Source organism: Podarcis melisellensis, assembly GCF_964234715.1.
Source record: "Podarcis melisellensis genome assembly, chromosome: 10".
NCBI classification, from domain to species: domain Eukaryota; kingdom Metazoa; phylum Chordata; class Lepidosauria; order Squamata; family Lacertidae; genus Podarcis; species Podarcis melisellensis.
Window position 1 is genome coordinate 41,289,758 of NC_138542.1, and position 27,884 is coordinate 41,317,641.

General features: G+C 40.4%; 1 protein-coding gene and 1 long non-coding RNA gene across 3 annotated transcripts in view; one reads left to right on the plus strand and one right to left on the minus strand.

The window, feature by feature from the left end:
• Positions 1–241: 241 nt before the first annotated feature.
• The window catches only part of CFAP54 (cilia and flagella associated protein 54), a 116,439-nt gene continuing 88,796 nt past the window's right edge, over positions 242–27,884 (plus strand). The window contains exons 1-16 of one of the 2 annotated variants that reach the window (XM_081928506.1): positions 242–507; positions 4,168–4,273; positions 7,442–7,588; positions 12,284–12,455; positions 13,164–13,222; positions 15,082–15,225; positions 16,090–16,203; positions 16,296–16,397; positions 17,250–17,448; positions 18,459–18,545; positions 20,040–20,152; positions 20,243–20,414; positions 22,004–22,089; positions 24,139–24,273; positions 24,943–25,093; positions 27,797–27,867. In XM_081928506.1, coding sequence (XP_081784632.1) covers positions 302–507; positions 4,168–4,273; positions 7,442–7,588; positions 12,284–12,455; positions 13,164–13,222; positions 15,082–15,225; positions 16,090–16,203; positions 16,296–16,397; positions 17,250–17,448; positions 18,459–18,545; positions 20,040–20,152; positions 20,243–20,414; positions 22,004–22,089; positions 24,139–24,273; positions 24,943–25,093; positions 27,797–27,867 — 2,064 coding nt within the window. In that variant the 5' untranslated portion in view covers positions 242–301. The remainder of the gene's footprint in view (positions 508–4,167; positions 4,274–7,441; positions 7,589–12,283; positions 12,456–13,163; positions 13,223–15,081; positions 15,226–16,089; positions 16,204–16,295; positions 16,398–17,249; positions 17,449–18,458; positions 18,546–20,039; positions 20,153–20,242; positions 20,415–22,003; positions 22,090–24,138; positions 24,274–24,942; positions 25,094–27,796; positions 27,868–27,884) is intronic. The other variant, XM_081928507.1, reaches the window with a different exon arrangement.
• The window catches only part of LOC309379406, a 356,632-nt gene continuing 351,089 nt past the window's right edge, over positions 22,342–27,884 (minus strand). Inside the window, exon 2 of the long non-coding RNA XR_014172483.1 lies at positions 22,342–23,465. This is a non-coding gene — a long non-coding RNA (uncharacterized lncRNA). The remainder of the gene's footprint in view (positions 23,466–27,884) is intronic.

Below are 27,884 nucleotides of genomic sequence, written 5' to 3' on the forward strand. Positions count from 1 at the left end.
TCTTCTGCAAACCAGGCGGCACAAAACAAAACAAAAACAAGGTCCCAAAGAACCGGGCCACCCGCGCTTCCCTCGCACCACAGACAAGTACGGCAATGAGGAGGAGGAAGAAGAGAAGCGCAGGAGCTCGCGGGGAGACAAAAGGAGCGCGAGCCCCTCCTGGCGCAACTCCCGCGCCTCCCCCAGCTCCTCCTCTTCCCCTGCTCCGTCTGCGCTTGTTGCCCCGTTTCCTAGCAACCGCCAGCGTGCAGCCTCTCGGGGCTGGAAGAGAGCGCAGGCCGCGGAGGACGGGCGGCCCGCCATGGAGGCCCCCAGGCCCCGAGCCCGCTCCCCGCCTCTGCCTCCCCCCAAGCCCGCCATTTTCTACGGGCCCGTGGAGCCGGGGAATCCGGTGGTGGACAGCTTCGAGAAGGACCTGAGCGCTTGCCTGGGCTACTTTCGGCGCCAGCGGGAAGCGAAGGCCTCGGGGGCCTCGGGCTCCAGGCAGCAGGAGCTGCACAGGCTGGGGTAAAGCGGAGGCCGGGGACGGGGCTGGCGGGGAAGGGCGCGCCTCTCGTCCCGCTCCCTCTCTTTCGCCTGCGCCCTCTTTCTCCTCCGTGCTTCCTTTCTTGCTGTAGAATATCTCACGATCTGCTTGCACATAACAGTATATAAGTTCTCAGAAGTTGCCGGGGGATAGCCTGGACTCTTCTGAGACGTTAAGCACTCTGTCCCTCATTGGGCACATGCCCTGGTGACCGCCATGAAGGTGGCACTGTGTAGTATCCAGGTGCCTCACTTGTAGCTGACACCTGTAGCTTAATTAATTATTATAACAATAACAACAACAATTTATTATGTATACCCCACCCATCTGGCTGGGTTTCCCCAGCCACTTTGGGCAGCTCCCAACAGAATATTAAGAACACAATAAAACATCAAACGTTAAAAACTTCCCTAAATAGGGCTGCCTTCAGATGTCTTCTAAAAGTCAGATACAGTGGTACCTCTGGTTACATACTTAATTCGTTCCGGAGGTCCATTCTTAACCTGAAAATGTTCTTAACCTGAAGCACCACTTTAGCTAATGGGGCCTCCTGCTGCTGCCGCACTGCTGGAGCACGATTTCTGTTCTCATCCTGAAGCAAAGTTCTTAATCTGACGCACTATTTCTGGGTTAGGGGAGTCTGTAACCTGAAGCGTATGTAACCCGAGGTACCGCTGTAGTTGTTTATTTCCTTGACATCTGATGGGAGGGCGTTCCGCAGGGTGGGCACCACTACCGAGAAGGCTCTCTGCCTGTTCACCTCTTTATAAAGACTCTAGATCCAAAGTTGGAGCCATTATCCAACTGCGTATCCTCCTTCCCCTTTAGCATTGTACTATCCTTGCACTAAAAAGGACTATGTGCAGCCATGCCATTTTCTGACAGCTATTAGAAAAAATAAGTGCTAGGGAAAAGCAGAAATAATGCTTTCCTCTTGCTGCAGTTCTTTGACCCTTAGTTGTGCTAGCAGGCTTTCACCCACCATATGAACCATGGGGTGCAAAGTGGGAGCACAGGCACAATTAGCAGTTGTTGTTTTTTTTAATGCAAGGAGGATAATAGGAAGGAGAAAGTTATTAAGAACTAAGAAGGCCTCTGCTGGATCAGGCAACCGCCTATCTAGTCCAGCATTCTGTTCTCACAGCGGACATCCTGACACCTATGGGAAGCCCGCAAGCAGGAAATAAGCTCCATAGTGCTTTCCTGCTTATGATCCCTAGAAACTGGTTTTCAGAGGCATACCCAGCTCTACCTCTCTTTTAAATCGGAACCAGTGAAGGCAGTGAAGGTCCTGTGTGAGTATCTGGAGGCGGTTGGAGGATGCATGGCGGCTAACAGATTGAGGCTGAATCTTGACAAGACAGAAGTACTGTTTCTGAGGGACAGAGGGCGGGTGGGTGTGGAGGACTCCCTGGTCCTGAATGGGGTAACTGTGCCCCTGAAGGACCAGGTGCGCAGCCGGGGATTCATTTTGGACTCACAGCTGTCCATGGAGGCGCAAGTCAATTCTGTTTCCAGGGCAGCTGTCTACCAGCTCCATCTGGTATGCAAGCTGAGACCCTACCTGCCTGTGGACTGTCTTGCCAGAGTGGTGCATGCTTTGGTTATCTCCCGCTTGGACTACTGCAATGTGAAATTACAACTAATCCAGTATGCGGCAGCTAGACTGGTGACTGTGAGTGGCCGCCGAGACCATATAACACCGGTCTTGAAAGACCTACATTGGCTCCCAGTACGTTTCCGGCACAATTCAAAGTGCCCGGAATTGGCTCCCAGTACGTTTCTGGGCACAATTCAAAGTGCCCTTTAAAGCCCTAAATGGCCTCGGCCCATTATACCTGAAGGAGTGTCTCCAGCCCCATCGTTCTGCCCGGACACTGAGGTCCAGTGCAGAGGGCCTTCTCACTAGTGGCATCTGCCCTATGGAATGCCCTCCCATCAGATGTCAAAGAAATAAACAACTATCAGACTTTTAGAAGACATCTGAAGGTAGCCCTGTTTAGGGAAGCTTTTAATATTTGATGAATCATTGTATTTTAATATTCTGCTGGAAGCCGCCCAGAGTGGCTGGGGAAACCCAGCCAGATGGGCGGGTATAAATAATAAATTATTATATTATTATACTGTCTCAGATATAGGCGGTAATATAATCATGGCTTGTAACTTTTGATTGCCTCATATTTGAATTTGTCTGATTACCTTTTTAAAGCTGTCTCAGTTGCTGGCGATTGCTATATCTTTTGGTAGCAAATTCCATACCGTAACTGTGCACTTTGTGAAGAAGTATGTCCTTTCATGTGTCCTGAATCTTTCAACATTCAGTTTCATTGAATGACTGCTGGCTCTATATTTTAGTGGGAGAAAAACTCCTATCGACCTTTTATAGATCCAGTCTAATTTTATACATCTCTTTCATATTCTCTGAATTAAAAAGCCCTACTTTTGTAACTCTTCTCATAGCCCCTGGATCATTTTGGTTGCCCTTTTAAATCTGGGAGTTTCAGGGAATATTTAAAGAGAATATCAAACACAATGGCCCAGTTGCACAATATGGTAAACCAAGGATTGAACCTGCTTTGCTCCCTCCTTTCAATGTGGAATATAGACACTGTTGGGATACTGCCAGGGAGACAAAGGCCATCATGCCTCCACGTCGATTCCGGACTATCCATCAATCTCCCGTAGAACAGTATCAGTCAATTAGTGACACAAGGCTCAGAAATAGCTTGCCACATTCCAGCACTCGTGCACACCCTTTCAGCAGAGTTCGCACAATGAAAGATGCACTCAGGAGAGCATTATTTACAACTTTATTCAGCGTTGGTCAGAACAAAGAAAAACATGACTGCCTGCCTGCGTATCCAGGCACAGAGAGAGAACAACAGCTATATACAAAACAGAAACATCCTGTGAACAGGAAATACGCAGGCTGTGACACAACAACCTGCTCCCTTTTTAAGGTGGAATGGAAATATCCTAAGAGACACAACCCCAATCCTTGACTTAGCATCATGTCTGAACCAGAGATCATGGTTTATTTTGCTCCAAACAAACCATAGTAGTGGTTTGTGCTTGGCTTGGTGACAGTTGTTTGGCTGTGTCATCCCTGTTTCAGGTATAATGTTAAGATAGGGACTGTGATTCCTGGAAGACCTGTTCCCTGCCTTGTGTCCCTTTTCTGACCTGGCCTGGAAGGGCAGGGCCCTGACTGACGCCAGCTACAAAAGCTGAGGCTGCTATCTGTTGGGTTGGATTAAAACTCTTGGGCTGGGGTGTATATTTGGGTTTTTTTGTTGTGTGGGAGGGGGGTTGTTGCAGTTGCTGTTGAGTTTTTTGTATCTTTATTTTCGAGCTTGTGATTTATTTATATGGAAATCATTCAGTTTTGTTGTGTATTATTTGATGTTTTATTTATTATTCATGACTACCTTTGTTAAGTTGTAGTTATGTATTTTTTCATGTTGTAAGTTGCCTTGAGCATGGTTTGAACTGTGGAAAGGCGGCACACAAATAACATTATGTATGTATGTATGTATGTATGTATGTATGTATGTATGTATTTCTGCCAGTGTGTTTCCTGCCTTTATTTAAACAACCAAATAATAATCAGTCCATAACTTTCAGTGATTATTTTTGTTTAGAGCAACTACTTTGTTTAATATTTGGAACAACTACAAGCCTCGATTCCCAGATTGGTATTACAATGAAAAACTTGTGAAAGTTGGTGATGAGCTTGTGGAAATGAAGGTAAGTGATGCCTTATGTGAATTATTTATAGCAATTTCTCTTCTATATCCGCATTTGTAATCTTCCATCTGAGAATATACATCATGCATTTGGTAAAGTGCAATCTGCCCATGATAGCTCATGTCTTTTTAGCAAACTAGACGTGATGCTAAATTTGTCATGTTCAGTTAAAAGAATATTTTTAAAACATTAAACAGTGGGCATATGTGTATTAACTGGATCAGACCATGGTATACAGGGAGTCATGAAAAAAAATTGTGTTAGCAAATGGGTAGCCCTCCTTCTGATGTGCCATGGTCCTAATCTAATAGGAACTTTCGGTGCCTACTGTTTGATGTCTAAAAAAGCTTAATGCAATTGCGGGTGATGAATTTAGCATCAAGTGTCATTTGTTTTTAAGGTACAACAAGACTTCTTGTTGTTGAAAGCCATTTGAATACATAATACCAACCCAAGATAGCTGACTGTGCAATCCTATATAAACTAAAAAAAAAAAAAAAAAAAAAAGATTCTTCATCTCAGGTAAATTTCAGCCTATTTGTGGCCATTAAAAGGTAAAGGTAAAGATACCCCTGCCCGTACGGGCCAGTCTTGACAGACTCTGGGGTTGTGCGCCCATCTCACTTAAGAGGCCAGGGGCCAGCGCTGTCCGTAGACACTTCCGGGTCACGTGGCCAGCGTGACATCGCTGCTCTGGCGAGCCAGAGCCGCACACGGAAACGCCGTTTACCTTCCCGCTAGAAAGCGGTCCCTATTTATCTACTTGCACCCGGAGGTGCTTTCGAACTGCTAGGTTGGCAGGTGCTGGGACCGAGCAGCGGGAGCGCACCCCGCCGCAGGGATTCGAACCGCCGACCTTTCGATCGGCAAGTCCTAGGCGCTGAGGCTTTAACCCACAGCGCCACCTGTGTCCCTTTGTGGCCATTACTGTACATCAAAAGTAGACTGTTAACCCCATAACCAGGCCTTTGGTTGATTTGATTGACATCCTATGCCCTTTTAAAATGTGAGGTTGTTTTTTGGGGGGAGGGTGTCATTGGGTTGCTTTTATTTTGAGTATTTATTTTGTAGTTTTATATTTTGATTTTGTTCTGTGAACTGCCCTGAGACCTCCAGGTATAGGGTGGTATATAAATTCATAAATAAATAAATAAATAAATAAATACCCCCTACATGGGTAGGCACTCTGTTAAAGGTATATGAAACTGGAAAAGGAAATATAGTAATCCTTAACTGAAGGTATAAACACTTCTGTAGAGTGAGAAGACTCTCACCTCCCCCCAAAGTATTCTGTTAGAAGGATTGTGTGTGTCTGATCACATTACTTGAATTAACCTCACTTGCAGTTAGTCTTATTCCACATGTTGAGGGAGATTTATCAAGAAACTCATGCTGTACAAATTGATGATGGTGATGATTCAGTTGCTGGCATTTTTACTTTTGATACGGGAACAAAACATTAGCCTAGCATATAATTACAGTATATTATAATTGTATATAATACAATATATTATCAATTAACTGCCATTTTTTGACAGATTAATAAGAGTTATACAATGAAATCTAAGATCTGTTTTTGCTTCTTAAAGAATGCCATGCCCTTTCCCTAGCTTGTGTGTCTTATTTAACTCAAGCACCTAAATGAGACCTGCAGTCTCAGTTTTATAGTTCTTGCTTCCTTTTTTTGAAACAATGCTCTGTGTAGGTTTCCATTTGCTCAGGAAGTGGTTGCATTGTAGAGGTAGATGAAGAGATCTTGGTCTCTAGCTTATAACACATTTTCTTCTGAAATGCAAATACAATTAAGAATCACTAACATGACTACTATATATTGAATATTTCTAATTTTCTTTTATATATACCGTATTTTTCGCACCATAGGACGCACTTTTTCCCCTCCAAAAATGAAGGGGAAATGTGTGTGCGTCCTATGGTGCGAATGCAGGCTTTCGCTGAAGCCTGGAGAGTGAGAGGGGTCGGTGCGCACCGACCCCTCACGCTCTCCAGGCTTCGCGGACCTCTTCGCAAGGAGCGGGAGCGCTCCGGCTCCTTGCGGAGAGTTGCCAGCATGCCGAAGCCTGCGCGCGCTGAGCTCAGCGCGCCCAGGCTTCGCGGACCTCTCCGCAAGGAGCTGGAGCGCTCTGGCTCCTTGCGGGGAGTTGCCAGCATGCCGAAGCCTGCGCGCGCTGAGCTCAGCGCGCCCAGGCTTCGCGGACCTCTCCGCAAGGAGCCGGAGCGCTCCGGCTCCTTGCGGGGAGTTGCCAGCATGCCGAAGCCTGCGCGCGCTGAGCTCAGCGCGCCCAGGCTTCGCGGACCTCTCCGCAAGGAGCCGGAGCGCTCCGGCTCCTTGCGGGGAGTTGCCAGCATGCCGAAGCCTGCGCGCGCTGAGCTCAGCGCGCCCAGGCTTCGCGGACCTCTCCACAAGCAGCGGGAGTGCTCCCACGGCTTGCAGAGAGCTGCCTGTTTGCGGGCTGGGGGGAAAAATTTTTTTTCCCCCTTTATTTCCCCCCCAAAAAATGGGTGCGCCCTATGGTCCGGTGCGCCCTATGGTGCGAAAAATACGGTATACATATGCCATGCTTTGATATAAAGGAAATCTTGTTTTCTTGATTGTTATAGCCATACATATTGGAAAGAGCACAGTCAAGTTAAGCAGTTGAATAAAGACAGTTGTTACAGCAGGAGGGATGTAACTTTTGCTTAAATTTTACTGAACTAAACTACCTAAAAATGCTGAACTTTGGTTGAATTGCTATTGTTTTTGTTGTTTGTTTCAGTATTAGAGACAAAATAGAGAAACAATAAATGACAACAATATACTTTCCATGATATATTGACCAACAAGACTGATTAGACTTTCTCTCCACCTCTACCATGCTGTAGTCTTATACAGTACTCACCTGGGAGTATGTCCTGTTGAATTTGATGCAACTTACTTCTGAGTAGACATATATAGGATTGCATTGTAAATGTATTATAAGAAGGATGGGCAACTTGTGACCCTTCAGATGTTATTGGAGTGGAATTACCATCATCCCTGAACATTGTCTGTGTAGGGTTGATAGGAGCTGGGTTCCAAAATCTTAATGTTTTGTCACTTAAAATTTTATGGAAATTAAAATAATGCATTTATTGTGTGTGTAATCAGGTTTTCTTTTGGCTTTTCAGGAATACAAGCTGGCACTTACACAATGCTATGGGCGATATCTTCAGGAAATCTGTAGTGTAAATCTAAACAAAATTGGATCAGACGTGCATCAATTTAAGTCTGATTTTTTCCCAAAGGGACTTAGAGATCCAACTGCTGCACGTACAGTAAGTATATACAATGAAGATTTAAAATAAATGTGATACTATTTAATATTTTAATAATTTGGCATTAACAAGGTTTCATTAAATATTCAGCAGACACCACTCATTCTTCCTCCAGCAGCATGTTGTCTTAAGGGTACTTCTCATATAACAACTCATATCATGTTTAAAGAGACATTCATACTTTACTTACATCTAATTGTGTATATATTTTTTGCACACTTTTTTCTGTGGTGCTTGCTTATTGCTATGAGTAGGAAAAAATAATAAGCAGGATTTAAAGGTGTATTATTTAAAAAAACCTGCCCTTTTAATTTGCAGTTATTGAATATAATGGCACATTATAAGTCATGTGTAGGGAAATTAGATGTGCAGTTGGGATGTAAGAAGATATCATTTCCCATTTTGTCCTGTATTTATGACATGCTGCACTGTTTCTGTTCTGTTTTCCCCCCTGCCAAAAATGATGTTATTCATCTCACTGTCTGTTAAGGCAAATTTGTATAACTTTTGCACCATCGAATCTAATGCGCCTTCGAATCTAATGCACACTTAAATTTTCAGAATCTTGAAACCAAAAAAAGTACTTGCTGGCAAATGTAAATGTGCCATCAAATCTAATGCGTGCCTTAATTTTCACAACGTAATTTGGCCAAAAAGGTGAGCATTAGATTTTAGTAAATATGGTATTCAATTATTACATAAATTATGTAAATTATGTTGACATTATGTTTTCCCACCCTATTCATTTCAGTTCAAATAGGGGGGGAAAGGTGATTAAATATAATTTGCTATCTGAAAGCAACAACAGTGAATACAAGTCACATTAACTGGATCATTTTCTGTTGCAGACATGGGACAGATAAGCTATCTTCTTTAATTTCCTCCCCCATTTCCATTTTCTTCATAATTGCGTAATGGTTTCAAATGTTTGTGTGCCCTTATGTAGAGATGAATGGAGATGCATAGCTTCTTCCATTAGAACATCAGAAGAACCCTTCCAGATCACACCAAAGACCTGTCTTGTCCAGTATCTTGTTTCCCACAGTAGCCACCCAGATGCCAACAGGAAGTTCAAAACCAGGACATGAGCGCTATAGCCCTCTTCTGCTAGTATTCCTTAGTGACTAGTATTCAGAAGCACGCTGCTTCAACTTTGGGCATAGTATATAGCCAGCTCTATACAGCTATATCATGGAAGGGCAGTTGACTTGCTGATCAGAAGGTCAGCGGTTTGAACCCCCGCGACGGGGTGAGCGCCCGTTGCTTGGTCCCTGCTCCTGCCAACCTAGCAGTTTGAAAGCATGTCAAAGTGCAAGTAGATAAATAGGTACCACTCTGGCGGAAAGGTAAACGGCGTTTCCGTGCGCTGCTCTGGTTCGCCAGAAGCGGCTTAGTCATACTGGCCACATGACCCGGAAGCTGTACGCTGGCTGCCTTGGCCAGTAAAGCGAGATGAGCGCCGCAACCCCAGAGTCAGTCACGACTGGACCTAATGGTCAGGGGTCCCTTTAGCTTTATACTCCCTCCAATGATACACCTGTCTCTTAGTCTGTGGCATCCAACATCACCCTGTGTGTGAGAAATACAGTTCTTTAGTCTGGGCGTTTTTGCTCATTCATAGGAGAATCTTATACAGACTTGCATGTATGAAAAATACATTTCATACATTCTGACTGTGTGCTGTGGGCAAAGTGTCTACTGAATTGAGACAAATCTTACATTTGCAACTATGTTAATGAAATTAGCAAGCATATACGTTGTAGGATCGGCATAACCATCCTTTAAAAAACAACTGATTATTCATATTCTTAGTCCTCTGGGCGTTTTATGATTTCATCTAATAAATATGTTAAAAGAGTTTGCCAATGTTTTTGAAAAACATTTGGGATCTAAGCTCTCCTAGGATATTATTTATTCTTCCTGTTGTAAAAGCAGATACTAAGGATTTCACTTTGAAGCTTCATAACTGGAAACCAGCTGTTTGCTGTACAATAATATGATACATGGACCCAAGTTTTCCCCCCTGCTCTAAAATGTAGGTCTAAAGTGCTCCAACATGATGTTCTCTGATTTCAGGTGGAAGATATTTTGTACTCTCTTGGTAACCAAATATCCTAGTTTAGGGAATTACAACAAACACTTTGTTTGCCTTTATGGTAAATTGAAGCCCAATACAGATTGTTTCTGTGTATCACTTCTTTTTATTAGATGAAAGGAACACTTTTAGTATCCTAAAAGTGTCTTAGCATTTTCAGTACTGAGAAATTCCCTGAGTTTTTAGATTTTTAAAACGGGTAGGAAACCTCTGGTCCATGGGTCTGATCTAGCTTGCTGAGCCTCCCTATGTGACCCGCAAGGCTATTTCGGGCAAGCCACACCCACTTGCTCTACCCCTGAAATCATAAAGGCAGGGCATTGCAGGCACTGACAATTTGGAGTGCCCAAAAAGTCCTGTTGCACAGCATTTCTCAAGCACCTGATAGCCAGCAGATTGTCAATCAGATGATGTCATAATAATGTTGCCCCATTCATCTTTCCAAGTGGGGGGCAGTGAGGGGGATAAGGATCTGGCCTTCCGGTTCAAAAAGATCCACTACTCCTGTTTCACAACATCTTTTCTGAACACTCTCTAACAACAATGTTTTGTCATTGGGTGAAGGTGATTATTGCTGTTGTGGTTATTATTTAGTGTGATTAAAAAACTTTGAAACACATGGTTCTTCTTCGTACAGAATGTGGGTGGCCAACACTCAGTTAAAGTATATTTAACAATACTACACCCAGTTAAAGTATATTTTAAAAATTGCTACTATGCCTATTGAATATTTTCCTGCTCTGTGCTATATAGAATTGGATTATAACCAACTTTGGAAGCAGATTATCAAGATGTTTTAGACTATTATTATTTTCCAGGACTGAGCTCTGCTTTGACCATGAATGAGTGTCATCTAAGGGATTGGCACTTATGGATAGACTCCAGAAGGGACACGCAGCTAATTAGAAACAGCAATTTTACCACTCGACAACAGTATTTTAGAACTAGCTGTTTGACCAAATACCTTTACTGAGCTGTTTCCAAATGATTCCCACTGCAGTTTTGGATGACTGCTGCAGCAAGGTCCCCTGTGCAGGCAATTTTTATATTTGTGGTCACCTCAGGTGGAAGACACTACTCATTATCTGTTGACCTGCTCCTTATATAGACACCCAAGAGACCACTTTCTGAAAAGTTTATTCACACAAGCAGGCAGGTACACTCTAGCTGAAATGGTCTAGTTTCTTTTAAGTGACACTAATAGCTTCGTAACACACAGAGTGGCCCCATAAGCATTGGCTTTAACAAACAAACAAACCCATGAAAAAGTAATTCAATAACATTTCTATAGAATGTTGTGATGATTTGGAGGTTTAATATGAATCAAGCTGGATTTGAGTTTGTTGGTGTCTCTGGTAACCTCTCTCATATATCATGGATATTGACTCATACCATGGATGTATATGATCTGTATTTTTTTACTGCTACTGTTGCTGTGGGTTTGTCATGGCCTTTGGCTAGAAGAATAACTTTATATTGACAGAAATATATATCTTTATCTTCTTTGAATCATTTATAAACTGCCTTTTATTCAAAGAATGTTAAGGCAATTTACAACAATCTAAAATACCTTTAATAGATGAAATAAGATAAGAATAAATAAAACATGATACAGACAAATTCTCAAACAGTTCCAAGTACAAAAATTAGTATGCATGGCTGCCAAAGGCCTGAGTGAATAAATAAGTTTTTGACAGGTGCTGAAAATGGATCACTTTTGGCGTCTGCTGCACTTCAGAGGCACCAGCTTCAGGCAAGAAGTGTGAATCCCTCACACCAAATGAGTAGCAAATGCATGAAAACAAACAAGCAAGGACCTTATCAGAACAGTTGCTGTGCTGGAAGTGGAATGTTGGTTTGGCTGTGGAAAAACACTGTCCTAGAGACTGAAGTTCTGAGGATGTTTCATTGAGTCCTTGTTTAAATTTAAGTACTGTGCCATGAAGCCATTGCTTAAATTAAGTGCTATGGTAAAGGTAAAGGGACCCCTGACCATTAGGTCCAGTCGTGACTGACTCTGGGGTTGCGGCACTCATTTGCTTTATTGGCCGAGGGAGCCGGCGTTTGTCCGCAGACAGTTTCTGGGTTATGTGGCCAGCATGACCAAGCTGCTTATGGCGAACCAGAGCAGCGCACGGAAACACCGTTTACCTTCCCGCCGGAGCGATACCTATTTATCAACTTGCACTTTGATGTGCTTTCGAACTGCTAGGTTGGCAGGAGCAGGGACCAAGCAACGGGAGCTCACCCCGTCGCAGCGATTTGAACCGCCGGCCTTCTGATTGGCAATTCCTAGGCGCCACCCACGTCCCTAAGTGCTATGGTAGAAAGTAGTTAATTAGCTAAAAGGCAGCGATTGGATGAAAAAAGCACAAAGGAAACAAGCTAGTGAAGAAGGGGCCAATGAAGCATGGGGTAGACAGTGGTGGAAATTTCATACAAGACCTAGGAGTGAATGTGCTGAGTGGCACATTTGTGAAAGAGCTGGGGAAATATGTCCTCTGGCTGAGTGGCTGAAGGGTGAGTTATGGGGTGGGGTGCTAAATTCACATTTTGATTTGAAGAATTACGTCATTTCAATCTCTGATTATTCATTTTAGTTCCATGTTTTGCAAGTGAGGAATATCTGCATTTACAAATTGGTGTGTGATAATGATGAGGACCTCCTGAATCAGGAATCTGTGAAGACATGTTTCAGACTCTTGTCCATATTGCAACTGATCATGCAGATGACTTTGCCACATGAACGTTTGTGTTGGCTTGTCTACAATGGTACGTCACAAATTTTACTTTCTAAATGCTGTTGGAGAGCTGTCAAGATTAAAAGAGTGTTTAATTTTAGAGCTCCCTCCCTAATATAAAATTCATGGGGAATTTCAGTTTTGACGTTTCTGTTTACATTTTGGGTTGAATTTTCACTGTGAAGCAAATTATTTATTATTCAGACAGTTGAGTGCTGATAGCTTTAATGTGGATGGATAAGTACTGACAGAGCACTATAGTTTTTTAAATTAAAAAAATTATAAGCATGTAAAATATAATATCTAATATACTGTAAAATATATCACAGGGCATTGTTTTCATATAAGGGAATTCAGTTCCCAAAGTTTAGGAAATATTTTTTTGAGATTATTAGAGTCATGAAATGGTTGACAAGGTTTCATAAGTAAGTTTCAAAGAAGTTAGAAACCATTTAATATGAATTTTTTCCTGCTAGATAAGCTTTGCCAATACAACCTATAGGTGTTATTTTTTATGTCCATTTGCTGTATTCACTGTGCAGGTTTTATACATATATACATGCAGCTTACAATTTATATTGAATAAGTTGAATATATTGAATATATATTGAATAAGTTGAAAAGCCAAGTTGAGGTGAGAGTAAGGATAGTCCACAAGCTCAGCATAATATATATAAGCATGCACACAGATGTACACATTGCTATATATGTTTTTAAAATAATTTACTTGTCCTTGCAGGTACAATCCACATGTATACCATTTGTAGGCATTTAATGACCATAGGTCACTCTTCTAAGGTATGGCTAGATAAATTTGGAAGTATTTGTCTCTTTTCCTTTGTATGTCAAGATATATTAATTTTTCAGATTGTTACTGTTCTGCATGTTTTTGGTAACATTTTAGCTTGTGTTTGCCTTGTGAGGATTTTGTGTGTGTGTGTGTTTGTGTTTTAAAGGATGTTCTTAGCTTAAATGAATGAATGAATAAATAAAGTATAGAAAACTGGCAACGTTAAATCTGATATTGTTCGTTCAGTGATTTTGGCTTTTGAGATTTCAATAGACATTGCCCATAGAATTTCAGCATACCTTCACAACTAGAGCACGTACCAGTTTCACTGGCACCTAACTTTTAGGCTCAGTTCAGAGTGTTAGTTGTTAGTTTTCATGCTGTATATTAGAGGTGGGGAACTTTTTCTAGCCCAAAGGTTGCATTACTCTCTGAGCAGTCTTCTGGGGCCACAGGCTGGTAGCAGTAAAGGCCAGAGGCAAAAAGTGGGTGGAGCAATTCCTAATGTTTGTACAGTAGACTATATACCAGCCATGCAAAGTCCAGAGGTTCCTACACATGCACACTTCTTCCTCCAGATGAGCAAAAGGCATTAACATTGTTTAAGAATACATTCCAGCCAGAAAAGAGGGTAGGTGGCAGAGCCATTGAGGGGTGTGGCTTTGGAAAAGATGGTGGTGTGGCCTAGGTGGAGAACAAAACCTTGGGAGAACCCCAAGGGCCAAATAGAGGCTGCTCTAAATGATTTGGGACCCCAGGGTAATTACTTTCTTTTTCTGTATCAATCTAGCTGTTCACCTAGATTATCGGAATATTTTGTCTGGCCCCTCTTTACAGCATTTAGACACTGAATGAAGAATTGGCAGTAGACTTTTGCCATGATCATCTTGTGAATTGTTAACATGTTGCCTTTTAAAAGTTGTTTGGTTTGCCATGCTTTTGTTTTTCTGCTTTTCTGTTTATTATCTCATGTGATAGTGTTTGGTTTTTCCGTGGTGTTAGCTGCCTTGGGTATCTCAGAAACAAGACAGAAAGGCAAGATGTACATATATTGAACAAACTTAACTAATGACACAAAATTTGTTTTCTAAAGAATCTTAGATGAATACTCAAGGGCTGTGCTGCTGCTGCCGCCGCCGCTCTATAAATACAGTACTACACTTTAAAACGTGGTCTTGTACCGTTTGAGTAAAAACTCCTTAGTATTGATTTTTATACATTTTACTTGCATGAAAATGGGAATACTTTATTTAACCACGCAGATTTATTATGAATATGTTATTTGATTTCAAAACAGTGTGAGAGTGAAGATAGATAGATAGATAGATAGATAGATAGATAGATAGATAGATGATAGATAGATTTCATTCTGAAATCTGCAATATGAAAATAAGGAAGATTTTTTAGTTGTCCTTAAACTGAACTGTAGTGCCACCCAGTGGCTATTTTTTTTACAATAAGATCATCATGTGACTTTAAAAGTTTTGTTCATCTCGGTTGTACACTCCAGAAAAAGTAAGCAAGAAAGGTAGATGTGTGTGTGGTGGGGGGAGTCAGTTTTGCACATAAGTCTGCAAAAGTTATTATTTTTACTAGCTCACCTACTCATAATGTTAATCAGTTATGACACAGTAAAGTCTTGAATTGAAAGAGGTAAAAGAAGTATAGTAGTTACCTTTCAAAATTTGTCAACCCCTGCAATATTATATACTAATCAGTGATATTCAGGGTTAGTCATATTCAGAACACACACACTGAAATAAATTGGCTTAGATTACGTTGACTTCAGTGGATCTACTTTGAATATAACTAACACTGGATGTCACCCATTAATGGCTTAATTTATAATCAGTTTCTCTTTCAACAGGTGCTTGAATATTTATTATGGGCCTGTGTATGTATGGAATCATCGATTCCCCTTTTAGCTGTACACTATTTGCCATGGAGAGCAACACTGTATGCTGCTGTTTGCCAGTGTTATTATGACTGCTATTCTGGCATAAATGGAGAGGTAGTGATTTTCATTCATATTTTAAATATAATTTAAAATATATTGGATTTGTGTAAAAACAAGCTGCTCTTGGGAGACTATTTTAAAGTGTGCATAAAGGGTGCTGTCTTTGTTTTGTGTTCCTTGTCTGAACAGAAATACAAATTTAGTTAAAACAGTCCATAAGTATATGATGTTGGGATCATTGATCTTGATTTGATGGGAGCACAACCTAGCAATTTTCCAAATGACTTATGCTTGGATAAAATAGACAAGTTACCTCTATAATTTTTAGTTTACTTTCCCCCTTTTCTCAGTCTTTTGCACTGTTAATACTGTTAGTTTTGATTTCAATAAGTGACCAACATACTGGTCCTTATCTGTATAGTTACAACTGCCATACAGGAACATTTTATCCCTGCAGCATAAAACTTATTTCTGTTGTAGACCAGCTGATACCTTTGACCCTGCAATCCAAGTACTTCTTCTCTAGTCTGTCTATCTGATTTAGCTCTAGCCTACTCTGTTCAGTCTTTCTGCCTATTCTGTCTCCAACATTCTCCATAATGTGTTTTGCTCTGCCTACTTACTTTCTTAGTAATCTGAATCCAGAATTTTGGGCAGCTAAACCTAGAATGGTTATCAGGATCCCAAGCACTGCCGTTGTTGGTTGTTCCTGATCCACATGAAGCTTCCCAGATTTCTTCTCTATCTTAACTGGAATGTGACTCTAGGATGGGCATTGGAACTCTGAATGCAGTCAGTGGAGTTCTAGTTCAAGATGGGGGACACAGTATTGCCATTTCTTCCTATTTCCACACCTGCCTTTATTAACAGGAAAATAATAGTCACTCCAGTTTACATATATATATTATTGTGCTTCAGATATTTGCACGTCGTGGTTTGGTCAAAATAGATGAACTAAAGCAAATGGAAAATATGAGTTCACCAGCATTAAGCACAGAAACAAAGAGAAAATTCAAAGAAGCAACTGTGAAGGTATTCATATTTTATAGGGATTTATAGTATTTAAGGAAGTGGAACATGTAACATTATAATTTATGCTTTTTTTCTCTCCTCTTTGGGGTCAGATGGCAGCAATGATCTTCAAAAGATCAGCATTTGAACCCAGAAGACGACCAAAGGGGCTTTTTCGTCCAAGAGTGAAAAATAATATGAAAGATATACAACATGTATGTATTAGCCATTTCACCCTGTCCTGATCTGGACCCCATGAGGGTAACTTAGCCAGGCAGGTAGCAGGTATGGTCAGATTTGAGTTGCAGTACCTTGGATAGCTCCAGGGAGTCAATTTGTATCAACAAGATTCAGAATTCAACTGAGACCTTTTATATCACTTGATTGGACCAACCTTCCTGGGCCACCCTCTTCTTGAAGAACAGAGATCCTTAATGTGAGTGCAGTGAACTCCCCACGTGGGCTTAATTAAACTCACTAGGCTTCTCCATTTGGCTCACCAGGCATTCACCTGCCTTGCACCTGCTGATCAGCAATGCCCACACAGCCTTTGCAAGGCACTTTGAAACCCTTACTACTAGCTGTAGGTGCTTCAAAGGGCAAAACGGCCCTCTGCAAGCACCAACAACCGGCTGATTGTCAGTGCATAAAGAGACCTGTGTACATTTGAAGCCCCGACAATCAACTGTTCACTAAACCCTGACATCTATTCTGCTGACACCACCTCTTCATTGTCATCCCACTATCAATCTACTGGCTTGGAGCCTTCTTCCCCTGGCGGTTCCCTGGCAGGTGCTCCTCTGCATCCAGCCAGTCCATGACATATGGACACACTTCTCTAAAATGTCTTTAAAAAAATCTGCTTCATAAAGATTTAATTTTTAAAATTTAAATATGACACAAACAAACAGAGCTTTCCTTAATTCCAGCTAGGTCACACTTCAAACTGTTTTTTTACCTATCTGTGCACAGTCTAACTTAAAGCTCTCCAGCATGGTTTTATATATATGTTTACTTACAACAGCTATTTTAAATATCTGATCCTTGATTATTTTTGTTTCATTTAGCTTCCTTGGCCTCGAACAGTCTCAGAACGGCTGATGATGGAGATGTTTGATTGTAATTCATCTATCTTTTTTGGCATCTTGGAAGCTTTGTTTGATAGAAATAGGCGGACACTGATCCCTAGCCCTCCTATTCCTGATGAAATGGAAATTCGTGATGTCATTTCAGAGTTGTTTTTTGCAGGCGTGGATATTCTTGATGGTAAGTGGATGAAATTAACTGTAGAAAATTGGCTAATTATAACAAGGAAAACCAAATGTAATTCTTTTCTTACTTTTCAAAAATTGGAAGTAATTGTTAAACTTCTAAATATATCTAAGTATCATTGTCAACATGTGGAAGTTCTACTCATTATATCAGAAAGTAAAATGTTTGTTTCTTAAAATTCAAACTGTGCTAGGACTGAAGAGTGCTCTGCTTTAAACTAGTATCGGAGTGGAAGAAAAATAAGACACAGTAATAGTTTTTTCAAAGCTGTGGGAGTATGAACACAAGAAACTGAGCCATATGCGAGGCAGTGGAGAAATCACATGTATATATGTAGGGCTACCAAAATCCACAGTAAGCAAGAACGTGAACCGAGAGATGGATATTTGGATTAGAACTTTCCTAAAATCAATCTAATTTTAATTATTCTCCTATTGGAGACTTTAACATTTTGAACTTTTCTTTTCTTGCTTTCTTTGGACTTCAGCTTTCAGCATGACGTTAAACTATGACTGTTCTCTTGATGTATTTTCTGAGATCCAATAACCCCCAACAGCTGTGAGGATGGTGGTGGTTAGTGGGGAGAGATCTAATCTGACAGCAGGTGGGAAATAAATAGTAAGTTAAATGAAGAAAAACTAGTGAATTGAGTAGAGTCGGGATAGCTAGTGTGGTGCCCTCTGGATATTCTTGGACAATTCTTATCAGTGTTAAACCAGTATGGACAGTGGCCAAGGATGATGGGAGTTTTAGTTCAACATCTGGAGGGTACTTCTTTGGCTATCCCTGTAGTAGAGACCATTCTTATATAACTAATGAACCATATTCAAGGAGGTAATAAGCAATTTGAGCATGCCTTCTTATTACCAAAAGATATTGAGATGTTATGGGAGGTTGCTCTTTTAGGAAACTTACATGTACTGTAAATGTATTTCAAAATTATATGATAATTAAAACATCTTGTAAAATAGTACATGAGGGCTAACAAGATAGTTTTATTGCAGGTGGTGGCGTAGCTGCCCGAAGCAGCTTAATCCCTGTTTCTATGGTTATAACTGGAACATCAACACTTATGGAACAGATCTTAGCAGGTAAATTAATGGTTTTTATTCTTGTAACACTGACAGAGCAATACCAAGTGGCAGATCTTAGACCACATTTTAAGTCCTGGCAGTTCCTGCTGTCCTGGGCTGCAGAAGGTCCTTTTTTTGCTGTGTCAGAACCAGGGGGTTTGTGGGGTTTGGGATCCTGTAGACTGCACTCTGAAACACCATCTTTCAGGATTTTCTATGGCTGCTGCTGGTAAACCTCCTGCTTGTCATGGCAGATCTTGCGACCTCCGCTGTGGAGGAGACCCCACACCAGTGGTGCTCCTATTTGCTGGCAAAGGACAGCGGAGAAGGACTTGAACATCATAGTAACCTAGCCAAACTGAGATATGAGTATCAGGGAGTTAGGATTGTATCTTTGATGGTTTGGGGATAGGATGTGTTAAAATGATATTATTTGTCAATGGTAATCTGACTATTGTTGTATTTTCTACAACAGGCTTTTTTGTTTACCTGCATTCACACCCCTCTGAGGTGGAAAGCCAGTTAACATTACCACTTTGCAGGACACTTAGAAAGGAATTCAACATAGTTCTATGGCAATTGTTCTGTCAGTGCAATTTTTTTAGCTTGTCTGATGGAATGATCTCCTCCTTCCCCCTATATTGTTCTGGGGGTTCTCCCACTCCCTCCTGTCGACCCAATTTTGGAGGACATGGGAGAAACCCCATTGTACTAGCGGGGAGCCCTTGCACTGACTTCCACTGGCAAGACTGATTAGTTGAATCTTACCCTTAAATTTCTTGCTACATTAGATCATGTGTCCAGAGAGCAGATCAGCATAAGCATTGTCAGCCATCTGGAGTTTGTGCCTGTGACAAGTGATGCACATTATGGGAACGGCCTATTGCATGCTAGAAAAATTCTTAAATGACAACCAAAAGGCTTCTGGTAACAAAGTGAGCTGAGTGGATCTCCTATCAAGGGAAGATTTGCTTCCCTCATGAGTAGAAGAGTGGGTTCAAGCTGTTCAGCCACACTCTCTTAGTACTAGGGACACTTAGAAGGCTCCTCACGTAGCAAGGTTCCTAATCATGTAAATACTTCTGAGTGCAAAAGCCCAAATCACAAATTTGTGCTAAATGGGAAAAATCTGAGAGGAGCCCATGTGATGGTGGGTGGAGAAACGGGGGCAGGGCTTCGACAGTTTGAACCCTTGCATTTTCAGTGTGTATTTTGTGTTGCTTTGTGTTTTAAAAATAAAGAGACATATGTATTTTATGTAAATAATTTGACCCTTAAAGGGCTAGGGAGATTTAAATGGAAACCTTTCTTCACAGCTACCTCTTTGAGTAGAAGTTTGAATCAGACAAGGTCTTCATAGAAAGCTATTGGTCTATTGCAAAGGAATTCAAAGGAATCATATTGGTCCCATACTTGCAGAAGTAGTTAAATCAGTAAATAAATACATTTAGTGTTCTCCTTTCTGTTTGTGAGTATTGTGGGAGTCTTACACCTTTTGTGTTACTGTTATAGGGAAGAGTGGTATTTCTGCATATGCTGCCTTGAGATTTCTTAAGATGGCTTTCAGCTATGAGGAGTGGGATAGCTTTGATCACGCAGCTATAGTGTTTTTTTCCTTTCTTCAGGTAAATTCAGTTTCTCAATGTTACAAGTAGTTTGTTGTGCTTAGAATTCATAGGTCAAGCAAGATCTCTCATTTCTCCGTATATTTATAGAATCAAAATGCCCCCAAATGGAAGAAAGCAGAATCAGAACTCAAAATACTTCTAGTAATGCAGCCTCTAATATCCGCAAGAAAACCAAGACACGGCTTGTGTGTGCATGGAGGTGTTATCAGAGAATCAAGTACTTTTCGTAGTCCAGGAAGAAAATCCATCACATTTCAAGGTGTGTCACAGTTAGTAGCTGTTCAGTTAATGATTACACCAAGAAGTGATAATACAGGATAAGGAGAAAGTGAAAGTCATCCTATATATTTTTCTAAATATTGGTAATAAAACATGATTCACTGTACCTCCCAAAATGTGACTAACATTATTAACTGTTAAATATTTGTACTGGTGTACTATTGAATATAATGGGAAGAGAAAGAACTTTAAAACTTAGGGAAATTTGACATTGTCAAATGCTTTCTCGGCACCTAAAAACATTAAAGCTTCTTGTTTTTCATTTCTTTCTTCTAAACATTCTATTACATCAATTGTGTTTCTAATATTATCTTTCATTTGTCTTCCTGACAAAAATATGGCCTGATCTTGATGGATTTCCTCTTTTAATACAGTTTTTAACCCATTAGCTAATATGTCTGCAAACAGTTTATAAATGTTATTCAACAACAAAATAGGTTGATAGTTCTTAGCCAGCTCTGGATCTCTATCTTGCTTATGAATCAAAGTTATGTATGCACTCTTCCAGGATTCTGGTAGCTCTCCTGTATTCAAAGTTCTATTCATAATATCTTTTCAAAGGTTGTATTAGGTCATCTTGTAGTTTTTTATAATATATCGCTGAAAGGTCCAGGTGCCTTTCCTAACTTTGTAAAATTGCTTGCTGTAATTCCATCATTTTGACAGGTCTATTCAGAAATGACATTTTATCTTTTGGTGTCTTAGGTACGGTAGTTCTGTCTTCTAAATAGTTATAAATTTCTTCTAAATTAGCTTGTTTGGCTCGATATAGTTCTGTATAAAAAGTCACAAATTTATCTCTTATTTTGGATTTTCCACTACTCTACCTCCTACATTTATTCTATTAATGCAGGTTTGTTCTTGTTTCTTCTTTATTTGCCAAGCTAATATTTCCCTGGCTTGTTAGCGTGTTCAAATTGCTTCTGTTTTAAATATTTAATTTTCCACTCTATTTCCTGGTTTATTATCATAGAATACTGCATTTGCAACATCTTGATATCCTGTTGCACTATCTCTTTTTGAGGGAAATTTATTAATTTCTCTTTTTACTTCTTATAAAATTTCCTGTTTTTTCTGCTCTCTTATCTTTCTTTGGTATGCGCTTTGCTGTATTCAAAAACTCCCACATTACTGCTTTACTCACATCCCATATCACCTTTAAATCCGTTTTGCTCCTTACATCTTAAGCAGTTCATTTGTTGGTCCCACGAATTGGAGATATTTGTTACATCCTTTTCCATACAAATAAAAAAGCCTGACCAAGATTTTGAGATAGCTTTTTAGAGTAGGTAAATGTTTGGGATCTTGGATGAAATACTCTTTTCCTGTTGATTTTCTTTTTTCTACTGCACTTCTCATTATTAAATGACAAAACTTTAAACTTAAACTTTAAATTTTCCAGATAATTGAGCATGTTCAGAGAGAAATTCTGTATAACAGTGTATAACAGCTTCATTTGTATTTCATGTAATTTCCTGCATTTGCTTCAACTGAGAATTTGGAATTAAATATATATTTTATGGAATTGACTGCTTTTAATTTTCTTTTCAAAATAAATTGCAATGGTAGATGGAAGAGTACCAGCGGGAAAGACTACTGATGAAATTTTTACATTGGCAAGAACGCTTTATTCCTGCATCAATACACCTGAAAAGGTATAGTAAAACTGAGGTTAAGTATGAACTACATGAAATTGGTGTGTTAAATTAATTTCTTGTGCAAAATATTTTTATTTTTTATAAAAGACAATGGATGTCAGATTTAGAAAGCTGCAACAATATTTTTAGTTTCATAACAACTAAGCAGAAATATAAGACAGGAAAGGGCTGTAGTAGAACATGTCTTTGCAAGCAGTTCAATCTTTGGCATGCTGAACTGGATGTACTGATGATCTCTTTTTTTAAAAAAAATAATTTTTATTAACCGACCAATCAAATAAAATCAGATCCATCACATAAATTCCGAATTACAAAGCCGAATTTTAATTTTTTGTTGGGGGGACCCATATTTCAAGTTCCGAGGCGGTATTCCGTTCATCTTCTTGCTGCTGCGTTAATATCCACAAATCTGTCCAAATAATGTTCATAATTCTATCCAGTCTTATCTTGCTGTTTCCACATCTCATCTTGTTCGTATATTTTCCTTTTTTCCTTTATGATCTCTTCTCATAATCTCCTTAAGCAGATAAGCACCAATTATAATCCTGTGTGAATTTCCTGTTCGTCCAATGCTCATATCAAGATGGTTTCCATATATCATCGCTTTCATAAATAACATCACTCTTTCCATCATTAATCTCGCAAATCTGTCGCTCTTAAGCCCCCCTGAGGAGGCTCACCCACAATATAAAAACAACTCTGTTCCTCCTCCCAGGCTTAAGTCTTCCGACAGAACTTGCCAAAGTGGCAACGGTATTTTTTACTGCGTCATTCCAAAGCTCTTATACTTTCCGCGATCTTCTTAAAACATGCTTTGGTTAGAAAATTATCTCCACACAGCCTTAAATCCACAGCTTAAGTCATTTAAACGGCATTTCTGACTTGTGACTTGTGGGGGGAGGATTCTTGGTTAATCACATAGACAAAAGAAAGGAAAGTTTTTTCCCCTTCCCCCATCCAGTCCTTGCCGAACATACCGAGCCTTGGTGTGTCTTCTCATGATTTATTCTTGTTCCTGAGACCCGTCTTGTTTATCAGAGATCTCTTCAGTTAGCAGTCTTTACTCCCCCTTCTTCCTTGAAATATGTGTATTCGCTTCCTCCTAATTGTTTCTTTTGAAGTTACTGCAGCTAGGGGCGCGGACCAGAGACAGCATCCAGGAGCACCGAGATCCACAGGAGGGCTTTCTGCCTAGTGCCCCCACCCCCACAAATTTGGGGGTGGTATAGGACACAGCAGGCAAGGGCAGTCCCCCCCACAGGCTTGGGGGGGCAGGGAGGCTGTTTACTCCCATCACAGCCTCTTAATTACCTCGTGTGGGTCGGAGAGATGTTATTGTCAGCCATCTTCCGATGCGCCCCTAAGTGGCCCCCCTCTGGATGTACTGATGATCTCACTTGGTATAAGACAGTTTCCCGTGCAACACTTTAAGGAAACTTTCTAAAACAACAACAACAACACTATGTTGCAAACAGAAGCACAGGGTCGTTCTGAAGTACTGAGATGTAATGGGAGCTTGTTAGAAAATAATGGCAGCTACCATACAAAATATAAAAAGAGAATTCCAGGCTTGTTCACAATACTGAGCCTCTTTACACGTTTGTGTGCTTGCACATATCTGTAGCATACCAACGAATGCGTGTTGGTCCATTCCTTTGCTCTTCAGCTCTGGCTGTCTGCCCCTTTGATACCACCTACTTTTCCTTCCTTCTTTCTGTTGGGGAATTATGTCCCCTAAGGGTGGTTACCAAAAACATAATGACATTGCAACTATTTCTTTCCAGGTCAGAGGATGAGATGGTGGCAGGAGCAGAAAGTGCTCCATCTTCTCCCTTTTTAAGCAGTTGGCTATGCAGTGCTTTGTTCACCAAGCAGGAGAAGTCTTAGGAGGAGGCAGTGACTCATTTGACTTGCTGGGAGGGAAGAGAAGGAGGAGATACTAGTGTTCAATCCTGCAAATGCATTCTTGGGTTTTTTAATTATTTTGTGACTTCACACCCTCAAAAGCCAGGTAGTTGAAATCTTTGAAAAATACCTTTTCCTCAGGTTCTCCTGCCAGACAGAGAAATGATGACAGATGCAACCATGTTTTTGTGGCAAAAGTGTAAAATTGCAATTCTGAGGATCCAAAATAGCGGAAGCTTTTTCTTAAAGTCTCTTCATAAATACCAGACAGCCAAGGTAAACCTTTATCATAACTCATATTGATTAAGGTTAATTATGTATCACACATCCAGCTATCTACAAATGCTCCTGTGGTGTTGGTAATGACGCATGCTCGTTAGTACTCTACCTGTTCAGTATAAATAGCTATACTCTTGACATGCAGGGCACTTTCTATAAGAGAAATGAAAGGTCAGTTTGACTGGCACAGAAACTTGAAAACTAAGAGAGGAAAAGGTATAAGATGTGGAGGAGCTTCAACTTAGAGTTTTTGAAGCAACCAGTGGCCTGACAAGCAAAGGTTTGCTAGCAGCTTGAGAAGCAGGGACCCAGGAGAGTGTGACTGTTCCATGCCATTACTGATAGTTGAGTCCATCCCTCCAGGCTGAGGAAAAGTCAGTGGTACTATGGTAGTCTCCTCTAGCTTGACAGTGATACTGTCCTCCATAGACAGGTGGCTTTAAAGAACATAGATAAGGTCCAGGGCATTGGATCTATGTCTGAAGGGGAAATCAAGGACTCTGCACCTCACAGATGGGACAATTCATTGTGTTGTGGCTCTGTCCTTCATTCTAGGAAATGCAGCCTGCCATATCCATGTCACACAGTCGCTTGCCACATTACATTCACAATTTTTAAATAACTTTAAATAAAATGTAAAATGGTTTAATATTTTTTCCTCCTTAGTGGGTCCACATACTTTATGTAATTAATGAAGTGATTCACGCCATTAATCTTGGAGATACTAATACTGTGGTAATGGTGGAAGTTGCATTACGGCTAACAGCAGTGATGGAGACTATTGCAGACTTCACAATCAAATGTAGAACCACATCAGGTATAGTCTTTATGAAAACATTGGTTGGTTGTGGCTAGGAGCATTCTCTTACTGATGGCCTCAGCAGCATGTGGTTCTGACCTAAGGGAAAAGTTAGATCCAGGCATGCAGGATAAGGCAAGGCAAAGCAGGGCAAGGAGATGTGAGGATTTCAGGATTCACTGGCACTCCAGACAGCTCTCTGCAGAGCTTAGTTTAAAATCTTAATGTTGTTTCAGCACTGAAGTTTTTTCAGTCCTCAAGGCTGCATTCTGCTATGGGCAGGCTCCTGGAGGTCACTTACCAGTAGTGGGTGTGGCCAGAGACAAAAGCAGCGATGGCAACAAATGTGCCATTGTACAGTAGCTTACATTTGAGCCATGCAGAAGCTATAAGTTCATATACGTCAGTCTTTCCATCCTCCCTCCCAAGAAGCAGGAGGCATGATTACAATTAAGGATACATTACAGCCAAGTAAAAGCACTTGTGGGGGTCACGGAGCCGGACTTTGCGGGAGCAGGGTGGCGTAGGAAAAACAGATGTAGCCTAAGGCCAGATATATCTGCACTCTGTCTATGAACTTGAGTCTCCCCTGCCCCCAGTTTAGACAGTGCACGATTGCCACATAATGCAGTGAAGATTGAGCAGTCATTCTTTGAAACTTGAATGCTACCTTTTATTATTTTATTTTACTTTATTTATATCTTACTTTTAAAACCAATTATCAAAGGGGTTTATAGGAAATAAAATGTGTCAATACTAAAACAGCACTAAAATATACGTAGAGCACAAAAACGCACTTGCGTTAAACTAACAACGGAAGCAACTGTGAAATTGCATCCTGAAACAAAAAGGGTTTTGGTAACCATTTTATGGGAAAGGAAGGAGCTTGTTAGATTTCCTGAAGGAGAAGATTCCTTAATACTCATCTGCTAAAGAGACAAAAGAGCAGGCTTCCTATGCTGACTTCAGGGCCCTTAAAATAACCTAGCCCACTGTGAATTACATAGGAGCTCAGATATGTTTTGATCATGAACTACATTTGTAGAACTGTTCCTTTCCTCAAATAAGAGCTTTTACCCAAGCTGTATAAAATACTTAATGACCTCTAAGCTATTCACAACAATATTAAAAATAGATGGGAAAATGTTTTTCAAGAGAGTATAAGTGAATTTCAGTAAAAACTTGTATATCTAGACTCTAGAGGGACTGAATTATGCAGTTGATGTTATTGTTTAAGAAAATGCAGGCAAATGAATGTAGTGATGTTATTTTACATTAGCAGCGATAAAGATGATGTATGGAACTGTTCATGTGAGATGTTGGTAGTGTGGGGAGACTATAGTAGGAGTTAAAACACATATGGGGAACTTGTAAATGTGTAGTACTTTTTTGTAAGAACATAATAAAAGGAATTGAATAACAATTGTGATAGCATTGCCTGTAGATAATTAAGTTTTATTGTACAACAAATTTTAAGATAAGAGCTATAGAAAGCAAGTGTCTTAAGTAATCCGTAATGTTATTAGCCTCCCACATTTTGGTTGCAACACACTGAAATAAAATAAAAAAGTCCTTTGAGGGATAGAAATGGGTAAGAAAGATATAGGAAGTGGTAGGCATAATGAAACATAAACATGTATGGGACCGATCAAATTGGAACAATTTTTAAAAAAGCATTTGCTTTTCTTTCTCAACTTTGAACTTGCCAGGAGCAAATAACTTTTATAACTACGTTTCTATCAGTGCTGTTCTAGACATGCCTACTCACAAGTAAGACCCATTGAGGTTAGCAGGTCTTAACTCCCAGGTAAATGAGTATAGGACTGAAGCCTAAATGTTATATGTGTAGAGAATTGCGTATATTTTCTTTATCTCAAGGTGGCTAAACTGTGGCCCTCCAGATGTTTTTGGATTACAATCCAAATCATCCCTGACCATAGACTGTGTTGGCTGGGGCTGATTGGAGCTGGAGTCCAACAACATCTGGCGAGCCACAGGTTTGCTACCCCTGCTTTACATAAATGAGGGTTTTTTTCTTTTCCTTTTTTCAAATTTGGTGCTTCTATGCAGGGCTTTAAAGGTTTATATCATACTGGTATTGCAGCAGTGTTGAGATTACCCTAGCAGAAAGTTTTGCCAGAATAACTCTGGTGCTACCCAGTATAAAGTCCTCCATGTCGGCATATTTCAAGATGAGCTGGTGCTGGGGACTTGGCTGAGATTCTTAAGCAGTTGATTGCACTGTTCTTTCTTTAAAATTTTAATTTTAATGAGTTGGTTTGCCAACGGGCCTGGTGCCTGAGACCAGCTCCCCGTAGAACACATCCTTGGGGATCTTGCCATCTTCCATTGTCTTCTGAAAGAGACGGATGCCAATGAGAATATTTTAGTGGGAAAACTATGGTTTCGAAATACAATATTTTCTGATACCTGATAAATGAAACTACAGAATCATTTAGGAAGCATTTCTCTAGGACTGCAGTCTGTTTAGTATTAGCCTCTGTGAAAAGTGCTGTACATTAAATTGACATTTGAATTGTATGACATTTATGTGCAGCTGCAAAGTTCTGGACAAAATATATTTAGCTACTTTGTCAATGCATGAGAAATATTTGTCATTGTAGAAACAAGGTAACAAACCAGAGGACTTCACTGCTGGAGTCTTTGGTTAATATATCTAGTACTGTGTCCCTTTCTTACTTGATTTCTCCGCCTCTTTAGTGCCAATAGAAAAAAATGATGCTGCATTGGTTTTGGAGTACTGTGTTGAAGATGGGCCTTCATTAATACAGGTATAGTATCCTTTTAT